The sequence below is a fragment of the Choloepus didactylus genome, chromosome 22, assembly GCF_015220235.1.
Source record: "Choloepus didactylus isolate mChoDid1 chromosome 22, mChoDid1.pri, whole genome shotgun sequence".
In the NCBI taxonomy this organism is placed as follows: Eukaryota; Metazoa; Chordata; class Mammalia; order Pilosa; family Megalonychidae; genus Choloepus; species Choloepus didactylus.
Genome location: NC_051328.1, coordinates 4053772 through 4069239, shown reverse-complemented (window position 1 = coordinate 4069239; position 15468 = coordinate 4053772). Strand labels below are relative to the sequence as shown.

The window sequence follows — 15468 nt, the reverse complement described above, 5'->3', positions numbered from 1 at the left end:
TATTGTGTGTATAATTAACAGTGCTGAATTGTGTATGAATGTGGTTGATTGGGGAATTTTAGAGTCATATATGTCACCAGAAGAAAAGCCAGAGGTTAAAATTTGGAACTGTATAACTCAGTAAATCTTGTGGTGGATGATGACTGTGATTAACGGCACAAATATAAAAAATTTCTTCCATAAACTAGAACAAATGTATGAAACTATTGCAAGGAGTTAATAATAAAGTGGTATATGGGAAGAAACGTATCTGTTGCAAACTGTGGACTGTAGTTAACAGTAATATCTTAATATTTTTTCATCAGTAGTAACAAATGTACCACACCAATGCTAGGGATCATGATGGGGTAGATAAAGGAGTATGGGATGTTTGGGGTTTTTGGTGTTTTTTTTGGGGGGGGGGGGTCTTTTTTTTTTTGGAGTAATGAAAATGTTCTAAAATTGATTGTGGTGATGAATGCACAACTATGTGATGATGCTGTGAGCCATTGTACACTTTCAATGGATTGTATGGTGTGTGAATATACAATCAAATTGTATTTTTTTTTTTTAAAGACTGATAATTGACATCTGTATTTTAACATGTAACTTCAAAGTCTTGGCCCTAATCAATAATAAGTGGTGTATCAAACAAAAGTATATTTCCTAGAGAATTAAATAATCTTTGGGTGGGCCAAAGGCAGTTTGATTGAAAGGCAATCCTTTTGCCTTCTTTAGAAGCACTTGATCATTTTTCTCAATCATTTTGGCACTCTTTCTCTTAAACAATGTTACCCACATCATCGATGCTAGGCTGGATGTCAACCTGTGTTTCCAAATCTCCTAATTCCTGTTCTGACATGTATTTATTTGACATTTATTGATTTGTTCAGGGTTTCTCAACAGTGGCACTACTTGTATTTTAGGCCGGAAAATTGTTTGTTACCAGGGACTCTACTTTGCATTATAGGATGCTTAGCAGTATCCCTGACCTCCACCCTCTAAGTTGCCAGGAAAACTCCCTCAATTGTGACTGTCAGAATGTCTCCCGACTTTGCCAGATGCCCCAGGAGGAGCAAAATCACCCTGATTGAGAACGATTGCATTAGAAAATATAAACATAAGACAACCAAGTTCATCCCTGATCCAATAACCTTACAGACTAGGAGAATTGTGATAGATACTAATCTAAAAAATAATAATAAATAAGATACTGTTGTGTGTAGAAAACAGATTAACCCTCCCTTCCCCCACCCCAGAATTCTTGGAAGGTATGTGGATAAGGGTGGAAAGAAAGGTAGAAAGATAGGCCACAGAATAAGAAAACATGTTAAAGGCCCAATCACAGGGGACTTCGAATATGGTTTTCAGGATCTTGAACTTAATCCTTTATGGTTAATGTAGTGAGGAGCTTTAGAAAGTTTTTGAGAAAGGAAGTGAAACAGATGTGCTTTCAGAAATAACTTTGATGCTATAACAGGGGAGTGGCGTGTAAGGACTGGTAGCAGAAGAGGAGTTGCAGTGTTCACATTAGACAAGATTTGACTCCATGTCACTGAAAGGGAACTTGAACTGAGAATAGAGTGGAAGAGAGTCATGAGCTCTGATTCAGACCTGTTAAGTTTGAGGATCCAAAAGTGTGCAGCCAGAGTTGACTTCACTGAACTATTTTAGAAGTCTCTCTGTAAAGTATTAAGAGCTTCCTTGACAGCTTAGTTTCTCTTTCCTTAGCAACTTGTGGTCTGTTTAATTTTGCCATGGCTCAGTGCCAGCATGCCAAAGCTACACCCATGATAGCCAGATTGCCATGGTTTTTAACATCATATCTGCTTTAAATTTGTTTTGCCCTGCGCTATCAGTTGTCACTCGCTCTTGAGTGCTCCTGCAGGTAGCACCCTATGCTGTTCCTTCTCACTTTCAGTCAGCTGCTTCTAACCATATGTGCTCTTAGAGACAGCTGACAAAGCCCCTTAAGTATGTACCCATAATAAGAGATGGTAAGTGATTAATAGAGATTCCAAGAAACTTCTTTACTCAGGTCAAACCTGCAGGATCTTGAGTAGCCCTCCACTTTGAGTGTTTCTGGTTCTAGCTATGCTCTAGATGTCACGGGTTGCCAGGAGCTTCTCTGGATTCATGAAGTGTTATGAGAGTGTTGAAGAGCTGAGTGTATAGAAGGTAGAATAATAGAAATTCCTTTTGCCATACGAAATGGAATATGCATCTCCCACCCAGGTTTTCTTGAAATCCTGAGTAAAGTAAAACAGAATAAGGACATTGCGGGACAAAGGAGAGAGTTTCTGATTAACGTTAAAATGTTCAGGTGACCAAATATAGCCAAGTGCAAATAATGTATATTTTTACTTACAGAATCTTTCTTATCAATGCCTCTGACAGCCAAACATCTCCTAGAATGTAACAGTACTATGTACTTTATTGTTTACTTCTGAACTTGAGTATAATAATCAATTGTTGCAGTCAGTAATTCATAAGATTAAATTGTTAATTAAAAATTTGAGTCTGAACACGAAGGAAAAATTACCTCTGTGGTTCTTACACAAAAATGGGTTTTGTGTGTGAAACTGTAATGAGCTTTAGCACAATTCTTTCTCAAAACTATGAGTTTAATCCTTTGGGGGATAAACATCAGATAACTCTGCATTTCTCTGCCAGTCTTCCTGGTGCTAATAAACCAAAGGCCACAGGAACTCTCTAAGTCCCTCTGTAGTCTCATAGCATCTGACTTTTACTTGATTTTTTTTTTTTCTCTAAAGAAACTAATCTAAATAGTGTCTGGATATATCCCCCAGAATACCATTTTCCATGAAACGATTGTATATGCTATGAAATGTATGTAGGTTTCTTTGTAAATAATACAGCAGGTTACAAATTTTATGCTATAAATTTTCTATAGGTTTAAATATATAAGATTGACTTAAGTTGACCATTAAAAAAATTGGGGCTTTGTAATTGTCATACATGCAAAAAGTTTTAACAGCTCTTCCTGCAGAATATTCTTGAATTAAATGAATCCAGAAAAATATCAGAGTACTAGTAGAAAATGTTTGTTTCGAAGATGAATCACTCACATTTCATAGCTGCTTAAGCTATGAGTAATACAATATCATAGCATGCTGTTCATCCTCTTTTTTATTTTTTATTTTTATCAAAATCAGGGGGTAAGCCCTGGCAAGCAAGAAACAGTTACGGAAGACAGACCCCCATCCCTCAGCAACCCTTAAGATGAAGGGGCAGGAACTCTGAGGGGAAAGTTGAGGCAGGCTAGAGCAGGGAGAGAGGGGAGAGAAGAGACCATGAAGGAGCCCTTGAGCAAAGAAGGTTACTCAAGGTCGGGAGGGCCTGTCCTGGACAGACAACCTGCCTGGGGCTACCCACTTACGGGGAAACACCCGGCATCAACCAGCCCACCTAAATGCACTATCCACCACCAGGCCCTAGAGAGAAGGGAGGGTAGCAAAGAAGGAAGGGGGAGGGAAAGTAAGTAAAGCTATTCTGTAAAAGCAAATGGCCCCACATTGCCTCTGATCTTTCTTTTCTTTGAAAGAATGCCCGCATGTTCCTCTCACATGCGTTCTCAATAAATTTTCTACCTGCATTTAAAAAAAAACGGGCGGGGGGGAGTGTACCCAAAAAATACATGCACATGGTTAAAACAAAAAACCAAGTAGTACTGAAAGGTTTAAATGATGAATAGCAGCAGTACCCTGCTTCTACCCCTTCCCAACTTCCTAGAATTGTTTCTTCTCTAAGGTTTCTTCTGAGAGTTACTTAACTGGTTATAAATAATATACTGTGCTTTCCTATCAATTTTAGGCATTATTTACTTAAGATAGGTGAGGAAAACAGTACTCCCATTATCCCAATATAGTGGTTTTTTTTTTTTTTTGGTTTTAGTTAAAGCAATAAACAGGATTTATGTAATTGTGACTTATCTACATATTACTCACTGCAGAGCCAAGTGCTATATATTACATTACATTTTCTTTCTGATACAGCTTTTAAATTTTCATCAGCCCTGTTTTTATGAAATTTGCTTTATTCATAACCCTAATATTTTGCAAATATTCCTTTATATCATTGTTCTGGTTTGCTAATGCTGCCATTACGCAAAATACTAGAAATGGATTGGCTTTTGTAAAGGGGGTTCATTTGATTACAAATTTACAGTCGAAGGCCACGAAAATATCCAAATTAAGGCATCAACACATGTATACCTTCAGCAAGGGAGGGCCAGTGGCGTCCGGAAAACCTGTTAGCTTGGAAGGCACGTGGCAGGCATCTGCTGATCCTGGATTGTCCATCTCCTCTCTCAGCTCCTGTGCGTTCTTCAAAATGTTGATCTTGGGGCGTTTTGTCCTCTCTTAGCTTCTCCAGAGCAAACTCTGGGCTAGTATTTCCAAAGCATCAGCAAAAGTCTGCTTTCCACAGCCATCTCCAAAATGTGTCTCTACACTGCAGCAGCATCAGCGGTCCGCAACTCCAAGCATATCTTAAGCATCAGCATCAGCAAGCATCTGGGCCTCTGTGGCTCGCTTTTAAAGTGCTCTAGTGATTAAATCAATACCCAGGTTGAATGGGCTGGGCACACCTCGATGAAAATAATGTAATCAAAGGTATTACCCACAGCTGGGTGGGTCACATCTCCAAGGAAACAGCCTAATCCAAAGATTCCAGCCTAATCAACACTAATATGTCTGCCCCCACAAGATTGCATCAAAGAACATAGCTTTTTGGGGGACATAATACATCCCAACTGGCACAATCATCTATCCATTGAGCCTCTTTTCTGGGAGAACAGCCCTAGCAAAGGATAGCCTCTATCCTCTTCCAGTCTCAGCTGATTGCTCAGTTTGTCTGCTGCACAGTTATAATCTTTGGACTTACATTTACCACTCTTGAATTGTTGTTGACTGATTACTTTATCTCCTGTATGTTTGGAGAACTTTATCCTCATATAGTTTCCCATGGAAAGGGTCCATGGGAATAACTTTCTGAGCCTCCAGCATGTCTAGAAATGTTCTACCTTTATATTTTATATGTAATGTGGATGGATATAGACTTGGATTGAAAATCATTTTTCCTGAAAATTTTGAATACATTGCTTCCCTTTTTCCCTGTCATCCTGAATTGCTGTTGAGAATTTGTGACATTCTGATGGTTATTTTTCCTCTGTGCCCTGTTTCTACTCCCCACCCATACTCCAGGAATTTTCTCTTGTGGGCTTCCTAAAAGTAATCATGCCAGGGTAGTCTGTGGGCCCTTTCAGGACAGAATGTGTGTCCTTTAGTTCCAAGAAAGGATTTTATGTTATTTCTTCACTAATTTTACATAGTCTTGCATATTTTTGTTCCAGGAAATGATTTTTTGTTACTACTTTATTAATTGCCCTTCTATGTTTTGGAATGCCAGTTAATTAGAGTTGGGATATACTAGATGGACTCATAATCTCTTTTAATTTTCCCATTTATTTGTTTTTGTGGTACATTTGGAGTGATTTCTTCCACTTAATTTTTGAGTTCTTCTGCTGACTCTTATTTTGGCCATCATTTTCTTAATTTACCAGTGTTCTCATTCTGATTGTTGTTTTCCTTTTTTAGAATCATGATTGCTGTTTTATGACTTCATTGTCATTTTGTATCTGCCCCAAAGCACTAACTAAAATTTTGTTGGAATTTTCTTTTTGTACCCTGCATTATCTAGTTTTATCCAGTTTCCTTTATTTTGTGTTCCACTTTACTAGTCTCTGTCTTTCATATAATAGGCTTTATTCGAACATGGGTGTTTTTTGTATTTTAGACTAAGTCTGAAAAGCTGATTGGAAGCTCTGTGTCTGGATAGGATCTGTTGATATATGGGCTTTATTTTGGGTGAATAAGCCTTTTGTTTAGAGGGCATTTCTTTTGGAAGGTCTTTTATCTAGAGAAGAAACCTCTCCTTTCCAGCTTGAATAATTTTCGAGTGAATGTGATCAACTTTTCCTTATCCAGTGGCTACATTTACAGCAGTCTTGACAGCATTTCATGTGAATTCAACCATACACTTATGTTAAACAGGGCAGAGTCACTTACGTTAACAGACACAAGAAATTTCCAGTTCCGGGTAAGATAGAGTAAGCATTCTCCATCCTGTTACTCCTACTGAATACAGCAATAAAACCTGAACAGAATGCATGGAGCAGCTATTTGAGGACTCTGAAAAGTAAATATTAGCAGGCAGAATGGAAAGAAGACCCGAATTTGAAGCACCACCAAACTGGCGGTGAGTTTACCATTTTTTCCGCACCTGTTATCCCCCAGGCTGTACTCAACTCAGCTCAACTTGGGTGTGGAAGTGGGTACCAGGGCACAGAAAGAGCACCAGGAAAAGCCCTCTAGTTTTGGCTCAAGAGACAGAAAAAGGAACATCTAACATTTATATTGTGGAAATCCCCTGGGTTTTTTTTGTGGGGGGGGGGTTGTTTTGGTTTTGTTTTGTTTTGTTTTTCCTGTTTCTTTTCTCCAATCTCTCACACCCTAGCCCTCAAACAATCCCATGGTGAAGGCACCTGGTGCCTGTGGGGCCAAAACTCCAGAAGGATGGGACCAGAACCCATTATTTTTTCTCTCTGCCTTTCAGTTAGATCCAGACACAGTTGCAGAGTATAAAGCAGAGTGGGGTAACCAAAGCCCCAGCTTTCTGGCTGGAGGGCCGAAAGGAAGAATCTCAGGGACCAGAAAATATAAGGACGATGGTCGAAGGAGGAGCTCAGGAAAGTGGCCCCATGAAGTTGTTTATGATCTCATCCTTAAGCTACATATGCGTGTCTCTTTCCAATTCAGCATAGCAAAGACTTTGGGGAACTGAACTAACAAAAAGACCACCATCCAGGTCCCAGAAGTCACTGGGTGACACACGTAAGAGACATATCCAAATAACACTGTAGAAGTTTTGAAAACTGAACTGCAGTTTTCGTTTGAACCACAGCCCACAGAAGGCAGTTTGCAGCTTGCAGCCTTGATCTAAGTCAATTACCTGGTAAACAAGTGTCAACATTCATCGTAGGATTTAAACAAGACTCAGAGTCTCGTAACATAATGTTTAAGATGGACAGGATATATAATCCAAAATTACTTGACATATGAAGAACCAAGAAAGTCTCAGTCCACATGGGAAAAGCAGACACCAATGCCAAGATGATACAAATGTTGGAATTACTTGGCAAAGACTTTAAAATAGCTAGTATAAAAATATTCCAAAAGGCAGTCACAAATACTTCTGAAACCAATAGAAAAAATAGAAAATTTAAGCAAAGAAATGATCCAAAATGAATACTATCAAAAGGGGATAAGAGATTAAATGAAAAGAGCTCCAGGGACCTTTGGGATAATTACAGAAGGTCTAATATTCATGCTCTCAGAGTCCTAGAAGGAAAGTGTGGTATTGAATAAATAATGGCTGCAAACTTGGGAAAATTTGGCAAAAGATGTAAATGTACATTCAGGAAGCTCTAGTGAACAAACTAAACACAAAGAATTCCATACCCAGACACATCATAACTACGCTCTGAAAACTGAAAACAAAAATCATGAAAGCATTCAAAAAAAAAAACACTTTACATGTATGAGAACAACAAGTAGAATGACTACAGATTTCTCATCAGAAACCATGGAGGCCTGAAGGAACTAGCACAGTATTTTTCTTAAGTGCTGAAAGAAAAGGACTGTTAACTCAGAATTCTCTATCCAGAGAAATTGTTCTTTGAGAATGAAAGTGAAATAAAGACACCCTCAGTTGAAGAAAAAAAACTAAAGAGAAATGACTGCCAGCAGCCTGCTCCAAAAGGAAGTTCTTCAGACAAAAGTGGTAAACATCTGGGTAAATTTAATTAGATTATATTCTTCTCTTTAGTTCTTTAAAATGAGCTTGATGTTTGAAAGCAGAAATTATAATATTGTCTGAGGTGTTTTGATCGTGTGTACGTGTAACACGTAAGACAACTATAACATGTAAGGAAGAGGGGAAAGGGACTGAGGGTTAAGGAACCTATAAGAGGGTAAGGTTTATACCTTTTTCTTGAAATGGCAGATTACTGCTTCTGAGTGGACTGTGAAAAGTTAAGTGTTTATATTGCAATTACTAGTGACCACTAAAACTACACAGATATGTAGTCAAAAATGCAGTAGATAAATTAAGTTGTAATACTAATAAATGTTCATTCATGTAATACTAATAAATGTAATAATAATAAATGTAATACTAATAAATGTAATACTAATAAATGTTCATTCCAAAAGAGGACTGGAAAGGGGAAGCAGGACTAAAAATAGTGAACTCTACATTCAGGAAAACAAATAAAATGGTAGATTTAAATGCAAACTTACCAATAATTACATTGATGTAAATAGTTTTAAACACACCAATTAAAGACAGAGACCGTGAGAATGGGTTAAGAAACAAAACTGAACTATATGCAGCCTTCTGGAATCTCATTTTATAAGAAATTGGTAGATTGAAAGTAAAAGGAGAGAAAAAACATATACTATGCAAATATTAAAGCTGTGGTGACAATGTTACTATCAAAGTAGACTTCAGAGCAAAGAAAATTATCACAGATAAAGAGGGATATTACATAATGAAAAAAAGGGTCATTTCATCAAGAAGATAGTGCTAAATGTGTATATAGCTAATCGTAGAGCTGCGGAATATGTGAAGCAAAACTGACAAAACTGAAAGGAGAAATTGAAAAATTCACAGTTATAGCTGGAGATTTCGGCACCCTTTTCTAAACAATTGAAAATCAGCAAGGATATGAAAGAATTCAGCAACAACATTAACCAGTGAAGTTCTAATGGACATTTATAGAACCCTCTGCTCAAGAATAGCAGAGTACACATTCTTCTCAGACACCTACAGGAAATTTCTAAGATAGATGATATTCTGGGACATAAAACAAACCTCAATTTAAATAAAAGAATTGAATAATAACAAGTATGTTCTTTCATTACTAGGAGTCAAACTAGAAATCAATAAAAGAAAAATAACAGAAAATCTCCACATACTTCTGTATAGTTCATGGGTCAAAGAGGAAGTCCCAAGGAAAAATTTTTAAAAATACATTGTACTGAATGAAAATGAGGATACAACATATCAAAAGTTGTGGGATGCAGCTGAAACAGTGCTGAAAGGGAAATTTGAAGTACTAAATGCTTGTATTAGAAAAGTCCCAAATCAGTAATATAAGCTCCCACTTCAAAGAACTAGAAAAAGAAGAGGAAAATAAGCCTCAACAAAGCAGGAGGAAAATATAATAAAGATAAGAGCAAAAATGAATGAAATTGAAATGAGAGAAGCAGTGGAGGAAATCAGTGAAACAAGAAGCTGGTTCTTTTGAAAAGACCAATAAAACTTACAGACCTCTAGCAACACTGACAAAGACAAAAGACACAAATTACTAATAAGAGAAATGAAACAGGGTTTTACTGCCAACCCTGCACACATCAAAAGATAAGGAAATACTATGAATAATTCTACACATATAAATTTTGCAGCCTAGACGAAATGAAACAATTCCTCAAAAAGTACAAACTATACCACAACTCACTTAATATGATAGAGATCGTTTGAATAGCCTTATAGCTTTTAAGAAAATTTAATTAGTAATTTTTAAATTCCCAAAAAAGAATCTCCAGGCCCACGTTGTTTCACTGAAGAATTCTATGAAATGTTTTAGGCAGAAGTAACATGAATTCAATATAGTCTCTTCCAGAAAATGGAAAAGGAGAGAATACTTCCCAACTCAGTTGTAGCTAGTATTATCCTGATGCTAAAATCAGAGAAAAACAATGCAAAAAGAAAACTACAGACCAAAATCAGCAATTCCTAACAAAATATTAGCAGATAGAATTCAGCAATATATAAAAAGATTTTTACACCATGACAGAGTAAAGCTTATTCAGGAATGCAAGACTGGTTCAAGTATTCAAAAATCTATTAATGTAATACATCATATTAACAGTCTACAGAAGAAAGATCACATGATTATAGCAATTGATGCAGATAAGCATTTGATAAAATTCAACACGCATTAATTATAAAAACTCAGAATAGGAATACAGGGTAACTTCCTCAGCTATATCTAACATACTTAATGGTGAAAGACTAAAAGTGCTTCCAGGAACAAGCATGTCAGCTCTCACCACTGTTCTTTAACATAGTACTAGAAGTTCTAGCCAGTGCAATGAGGCATGAAATGGAAATAAAAATCATTCAGATCAGAAAGGAAGAAATATTTGTAGATGGTATGATTGCATAGAAAATCCCAATGAATTTACCAAAAAAAAATCTTAAAACTAAGTGAATTCAGCAAGGTCGCAGGATACAAGATAAACACTTGTATAGATTCTATATACTAGCAGTGAACACATAGAAACCAAAATTTAAAGTGCAGGAGCATTTGCAGTTGCTCAGTGTTAAAAATGAAATACTTAAGTGTAAATCTTACTTAGGTATGTAGAACTTAAATGCTCAAAACTACGAAACTGATGAAAGAAGTCAAAGATCTAAATAAATGGAGAAATGTCCTCTGTTCGTGGGTTGGAAGACTCAGCATAGTAAAGACATCGGTTACCCTTGAATAATTCCTACCAGAATCCCAGCAAGATTTTGCAGACATAGACAAGATTATTCTAAAATTTATTTGGAAAGGCAAAAGAATTAGAATAGCTAAAACAATTTTAAAAATAAAAATAAAGTGGGAGTAACCAATTTCAAGACTTACATAGTTAATAGAAATCTAGACTGTGTGGTATTGGTGAAGGAATAAATACACGGGTTGATGGAACAGAATGAGGAACTCAGAAATAACCACATACAATTACAGACAACTGCTTTTTGACAAAGGTACAAAGGCAACTCAATGAGGAAAGGATAGTCTTGCCAAGAAATGGTGCTAAAGTAATTGGACATCCCTAAACAAAAACATGAACCTCAACCTAAACCTCACACCTTATGTAAAAATTAAGTCAAAATGGATCATAGTTTTAAATGTAAAATGTAAAATTCTAAAACTTTTAGAAGATAATATAGGAGAGAATCTTTGGGACCTGGGCCTTGGTGAAGCATTCTTAGACATGACAACAAAAGCACTATCCATAAAAGAAAAAATCAGTACCTTGGACTTCTTTAAAATTAAAAACTTTTGCTCATAAAAGACCTTGATAAGAGGACGAAGGACAAACTATGACTGGGAGAAAACATTTGCAAACTGCAAACTATCTGACAAAGACACACATGTAAGATTTGTATCTAACTAAAAACCAAACAATCCGCTTAGGAAATGGAGAAAAGAAATGAGCAGACATTGCGCTGAATAAGAGCATATTGAACAGCTAAAATAAAAAATAGTGACAGTACCAACTGCTGGCAAGGATGTGAGAAGCTGGATTTCTCATCCATTACTGGTGGAAATGTTAAATGTTATAGCCATTTTGGAAAATAGTTTGGCAGTTCCTTAAATAACTAAACATATACTTTCCGTACAATCCAGCAGTTGCACTCCTGGGCATTTATACCAGAGAAATTAAAACTTGATTTCACATACAAACCTGTACACAGTTGTTCATAGCAGCTTTATTTGTAATAGCCCCAAACGGGAAACAACTAAAATGTGCCTCAGTTAGGTGAATGGTTAAAAAACTATGGTGCATCTATACTGTACTCAGCATTAACAAGGAATGAACTATTCATACATCCAATAATTTTGATCTATCTCAGGAGCATTATGTAGAGTAAAAAAAAGCCACTCGCAAAAGTAATGTACCATATGATTATGTTTCTATAACATTCTTGAAATCACAAAATTATAGAGCTAAGAAAACAGTTAATGGTTGTCTGGGGTTTGGGTTGGTAGGGGGAAGTGGCCAGGCTCTCACTCTAAGGAAGATCTTTCTAAGGGAGATCTTTATGGTGATAGAATAAGGCTACACCTTGATTAGGGTGGTGATTACATGAATCTATACCTGTGATAAAATGGCATAGAACCGTATACACACGATGTGCCAATATAAATTTCCTGCTTTTGATATTGTACTATAATTATGGAAGATACAACAATTTGTAGAACCTGGGGGAAGAATACAAAGGACCTTTCTGTACTACTTCCAACTTCCTGTGAGCCTCTATTTCAACGTAAAATGTTTACACACACAGACACACACACATAAATTACTTTAAGCCACAAGCTAAATTCAGCATAAGTTTAAACAGAAGCAGTAGCCAAATGGTGCCCATTTGGAGATCTTCAGAGTTGCTGATGTTTAACCCTCTTCTTGTATATCCAGAAAGAAAGGATGATCAGTTACTGTACTTTGTATTTAACTCAGTTACCATGTTCCAAAAATAACAAACGACCTTAATAAAAAACCAGGCTCCTGTATCCAGAACCAGTTATCTCCATTCTTCACCACCAAGCCTAACACTGTTGGTGTGTCCAGAGGACAAAAGGGAGCATAGAAAGCACGGCTGACCTTCACGCCACTTAGTTTGTGCTTTTTCTCTATGGCATTTTTCTCGTATTTTTGGTGTTTCATCTACTCATAGGGATTTTGTAGTTCTGAATTATAGGTGAACAAGAAATGTGCACACCTATTTGAGTATAAACTTTAACTGAAGATGAATGGCCATCTACATAGTGAGTGGGGCTGCACAGGTGGAACTTTTAAATAGCACCATTTTTTGATAATATTCTAGTTTTAGTTTAAGAATAGGTCAGCTGTCCCCAGGCTCATTTCTCACAAACATTTGTCCAGAAAATTTTGTCTGGTAATAATTTAACTAACGGTGTTATTTGTTGTTATTTAGCTAGCATTTAACAGTGTGCAAGGCAGTATTGTCAGGATGTAGTCATCTCGTTTAATTCCCATGAGTTTGCGTTGTCCTTATCTCCCTGTTTGCAGTTAAAGAAACTGGGGCTTAGAGGGGCTAGGTAACTTAAGTTGTGCAAGTTATATGTCTGGAATTTGAGCCCAGGACATGGATTCCAGAGCCCAGGTTCTTAACCAGTATGTTCTACTGTTCTGTTCTTTTTGGGGGAAGAGGGGACGGGCTTGCTCACTTGATTTCACACCTCTGAATGCCTTCAATATCAATTTTTTTATATGGAAAAACAAGAATAAGAGTAGCAAGACAGAATTCGAGGTTCATTCTCAAGTAAATAGTTTGACTTGCTTAATGTCTTATGTCATAGTAGTAATAAATGACTGGTAGTACAGCAAAGATGTTTGTCTTTCATAGATGTAAATAAATCTAGTCTTGTGATCATCCACTGTGTAGCTGGTCAAGCCCCTAATATCACATTGCAAGATACTCAATTGATAATTTTACAAATACCTGCCTTTTAGATTTAGATGCAGAGTTCTCAGTTCCTCTGAGGACAATTAAGCAATATTTAAAACATGGCATTTTTTTTTCCCCAAAGTAACAAAAATGCTTTTGATTTGTGTAAAATCAGCTTGACGTTTGTGTAACTTAATATGTGCTGTAAGGAGCTTTTGTAAAATGATCTAATTTCCTATCATCTCTTAACAGGAATACATTAAAGGAATCTGTGAACCTGAACTAGAAGAAAGAGAACGTTACCCCAAGGCCATGCACTGCGTTTTTGTTGGAGCACAGAGCCTGTTTCTAAAGAGCTTGATTCAGGATACCTGTGCTGACCTCTGCATTTTGGACATTGGTCTTCTTGGCATTAGAGGGAGTGCTGAGGCTGTGGTCATGGCTAGGAGTCACATTCAGCAGTTTGTGAAGCTTTTTGAGAATAATGAGAACCTACCCAGCAGTCAAAAAGAATCAGAGGTAAAAAGGGAATTTAAACAATTTGTTGAAGCCCATGCAGACAATTATACAATGGACTTGTTGATTTTGCCCACGTCCTTGAAAAAAGAACTTTTGACACTCACTCAGGGTGAGGAAAATCTGTTTGAAACAGAAGATGATGATGTTATTGAAATTAGAGATTCTAAACAAACAGAGTTTACACAGGATGCTGCCACAGGACTGAATATTTCCAGAAATGAACTTGTTTTGCAGGAAGATGCAAGAAATAAAGCAGGGACTCCTGTTTCTGAGCTTACAAAACAAATGGATACAATCTTTTCTAGTTCCCCAGATGTACTTTTTGTTCCAATAAATGGCTTAACCCCAAATGAAGAGGCTCTTTCCAAAGAGAGAGTTTGTAACAAAAGGAGATTTTCTGATTCTGAAGAAAGACATACCAAGAAGCAGTTTTCCTTGGAAAAGGTTCAAGAGGGGGAGCTTTTACGTGATGGTAAGACATCAGCTGGAAATGCAATCATTGACCTATCTGATTCTTCTACTGATTCTGAAAATTTAAGTCCAGATATAAAAGACGCTACTGAGGAAATGGAATACAACATCCTCGTAAACTTTTTTAAAACAATGGGCTATTCCCAAGAAATTGTTGAAAAGGTCATTACGGAGTTTGGGCCCTCAACTGAGCCATTGTTGCTCTTAGAGGAAATTGAAAAAGAAAATAAAAGGTTTCAAGAAGACAGAGAATTTTCACCTGGTACCATGTATCTAGAGACCAACAAAACCAAAAATAAAGGCATTTGTAGCAGCATAAAGGATCTTAAAATGGATTCCACTCCAAAGAAAACACAAACTCACTCACAGCAAAATATGGTAGAAAAATGTTCTCAGTTACCATTCAGAGTAGAATCAAAACCGTGTACCTCAAATTGCAAAACTAATACCTTCAAAACAGTGCAAATAGAACAGAAAAAAGATATCTGGAGTTCAAACCAGAACTACATTTGTAACATAGACCTTGAAACTGATGGCAGTTCACCCTCTGTTGCTCCTTCAAGCCCCAAAGAAGTTGTCAATTTTGTTTCAAGGGGAGCTGCAAGACCCCAGGCCAGAATTCCAGGTTTTCCTGAAAATGGTTTCCAGCAGCAAGCAGAACCCTTGCTTCCAAGTAATATGAAGTCTGCCTGTGAAAGCCATTCAGGCTGTTGTAGCTCTCCTCACTCTAAGTCAAATTGTCCACCCCTTTCTCCACCGATGCTGCCATCCCAGTTGCTGCCTTCAATTACTGATGCAAGGTTGGCAGGACCGTCTGATCATATTGATTCCTCAGTTACAGGGGTTCAAAGATTTCGAGATACTCTAAAAGTACCCTACAAGCTGGAATTAAAAAATGAACCAGGGAGAACAGATTTGAAGCACATTGTTATTGATGGGAGCAATGTTGCAATTACGTAAGTCCACTCTCTGCAAATTATATTCTAATTTAACTAGGCTCTCCACAGGGTTTCAAAATCACATGTATTTATAGGAATTCTATGTATCTATCTGGTTGACCTGTAGTCTTATCTGGAAAAAAATGTTGGAAAAGTTTTGTTCTGTCTCCTGGAGTTAATGACCTTTGTTTCACCCTGCAGACCTTATATTTCTGAGGGCAAGAGATGA

The 15468-nt window shown here is 37.0% G+C and overlaps 1 protein-coding gene across 7 annotated transcripts in view; it reads left to right on the top strand.

Annotated features, from left to right (window-relative positions):
- The window catches only part of N4BP1 (NEDD4 binding protein 1), a 108110-nt gene that overhangs the window by 22721 nt on the left and 69921 nt on the right, over positions 1–15468 (top strand). For 6 of the 7 annotated variants that reach the window (XR_005213781.1, XR_005213780.1, XR_005213779.1 and 3 more), the window contains exon 2: positions 13564–15257. The exons of the other annotated variant lie outside the window; for it this stretch is intronic. Coding sequence is in view for 3 of the 6 variants with exons in the window: in XM_037815625.1 (XP_037671553.1) it covers positions 13564–15257 (1694 nt within the window). In the remaining 3 variants the exon portion in view is untranslated. The remainder of the gene's footprint in view (positions 1–13563; positions 15258–15468) is intronic. 7 annotated transcript variants of the gene reach the window in all.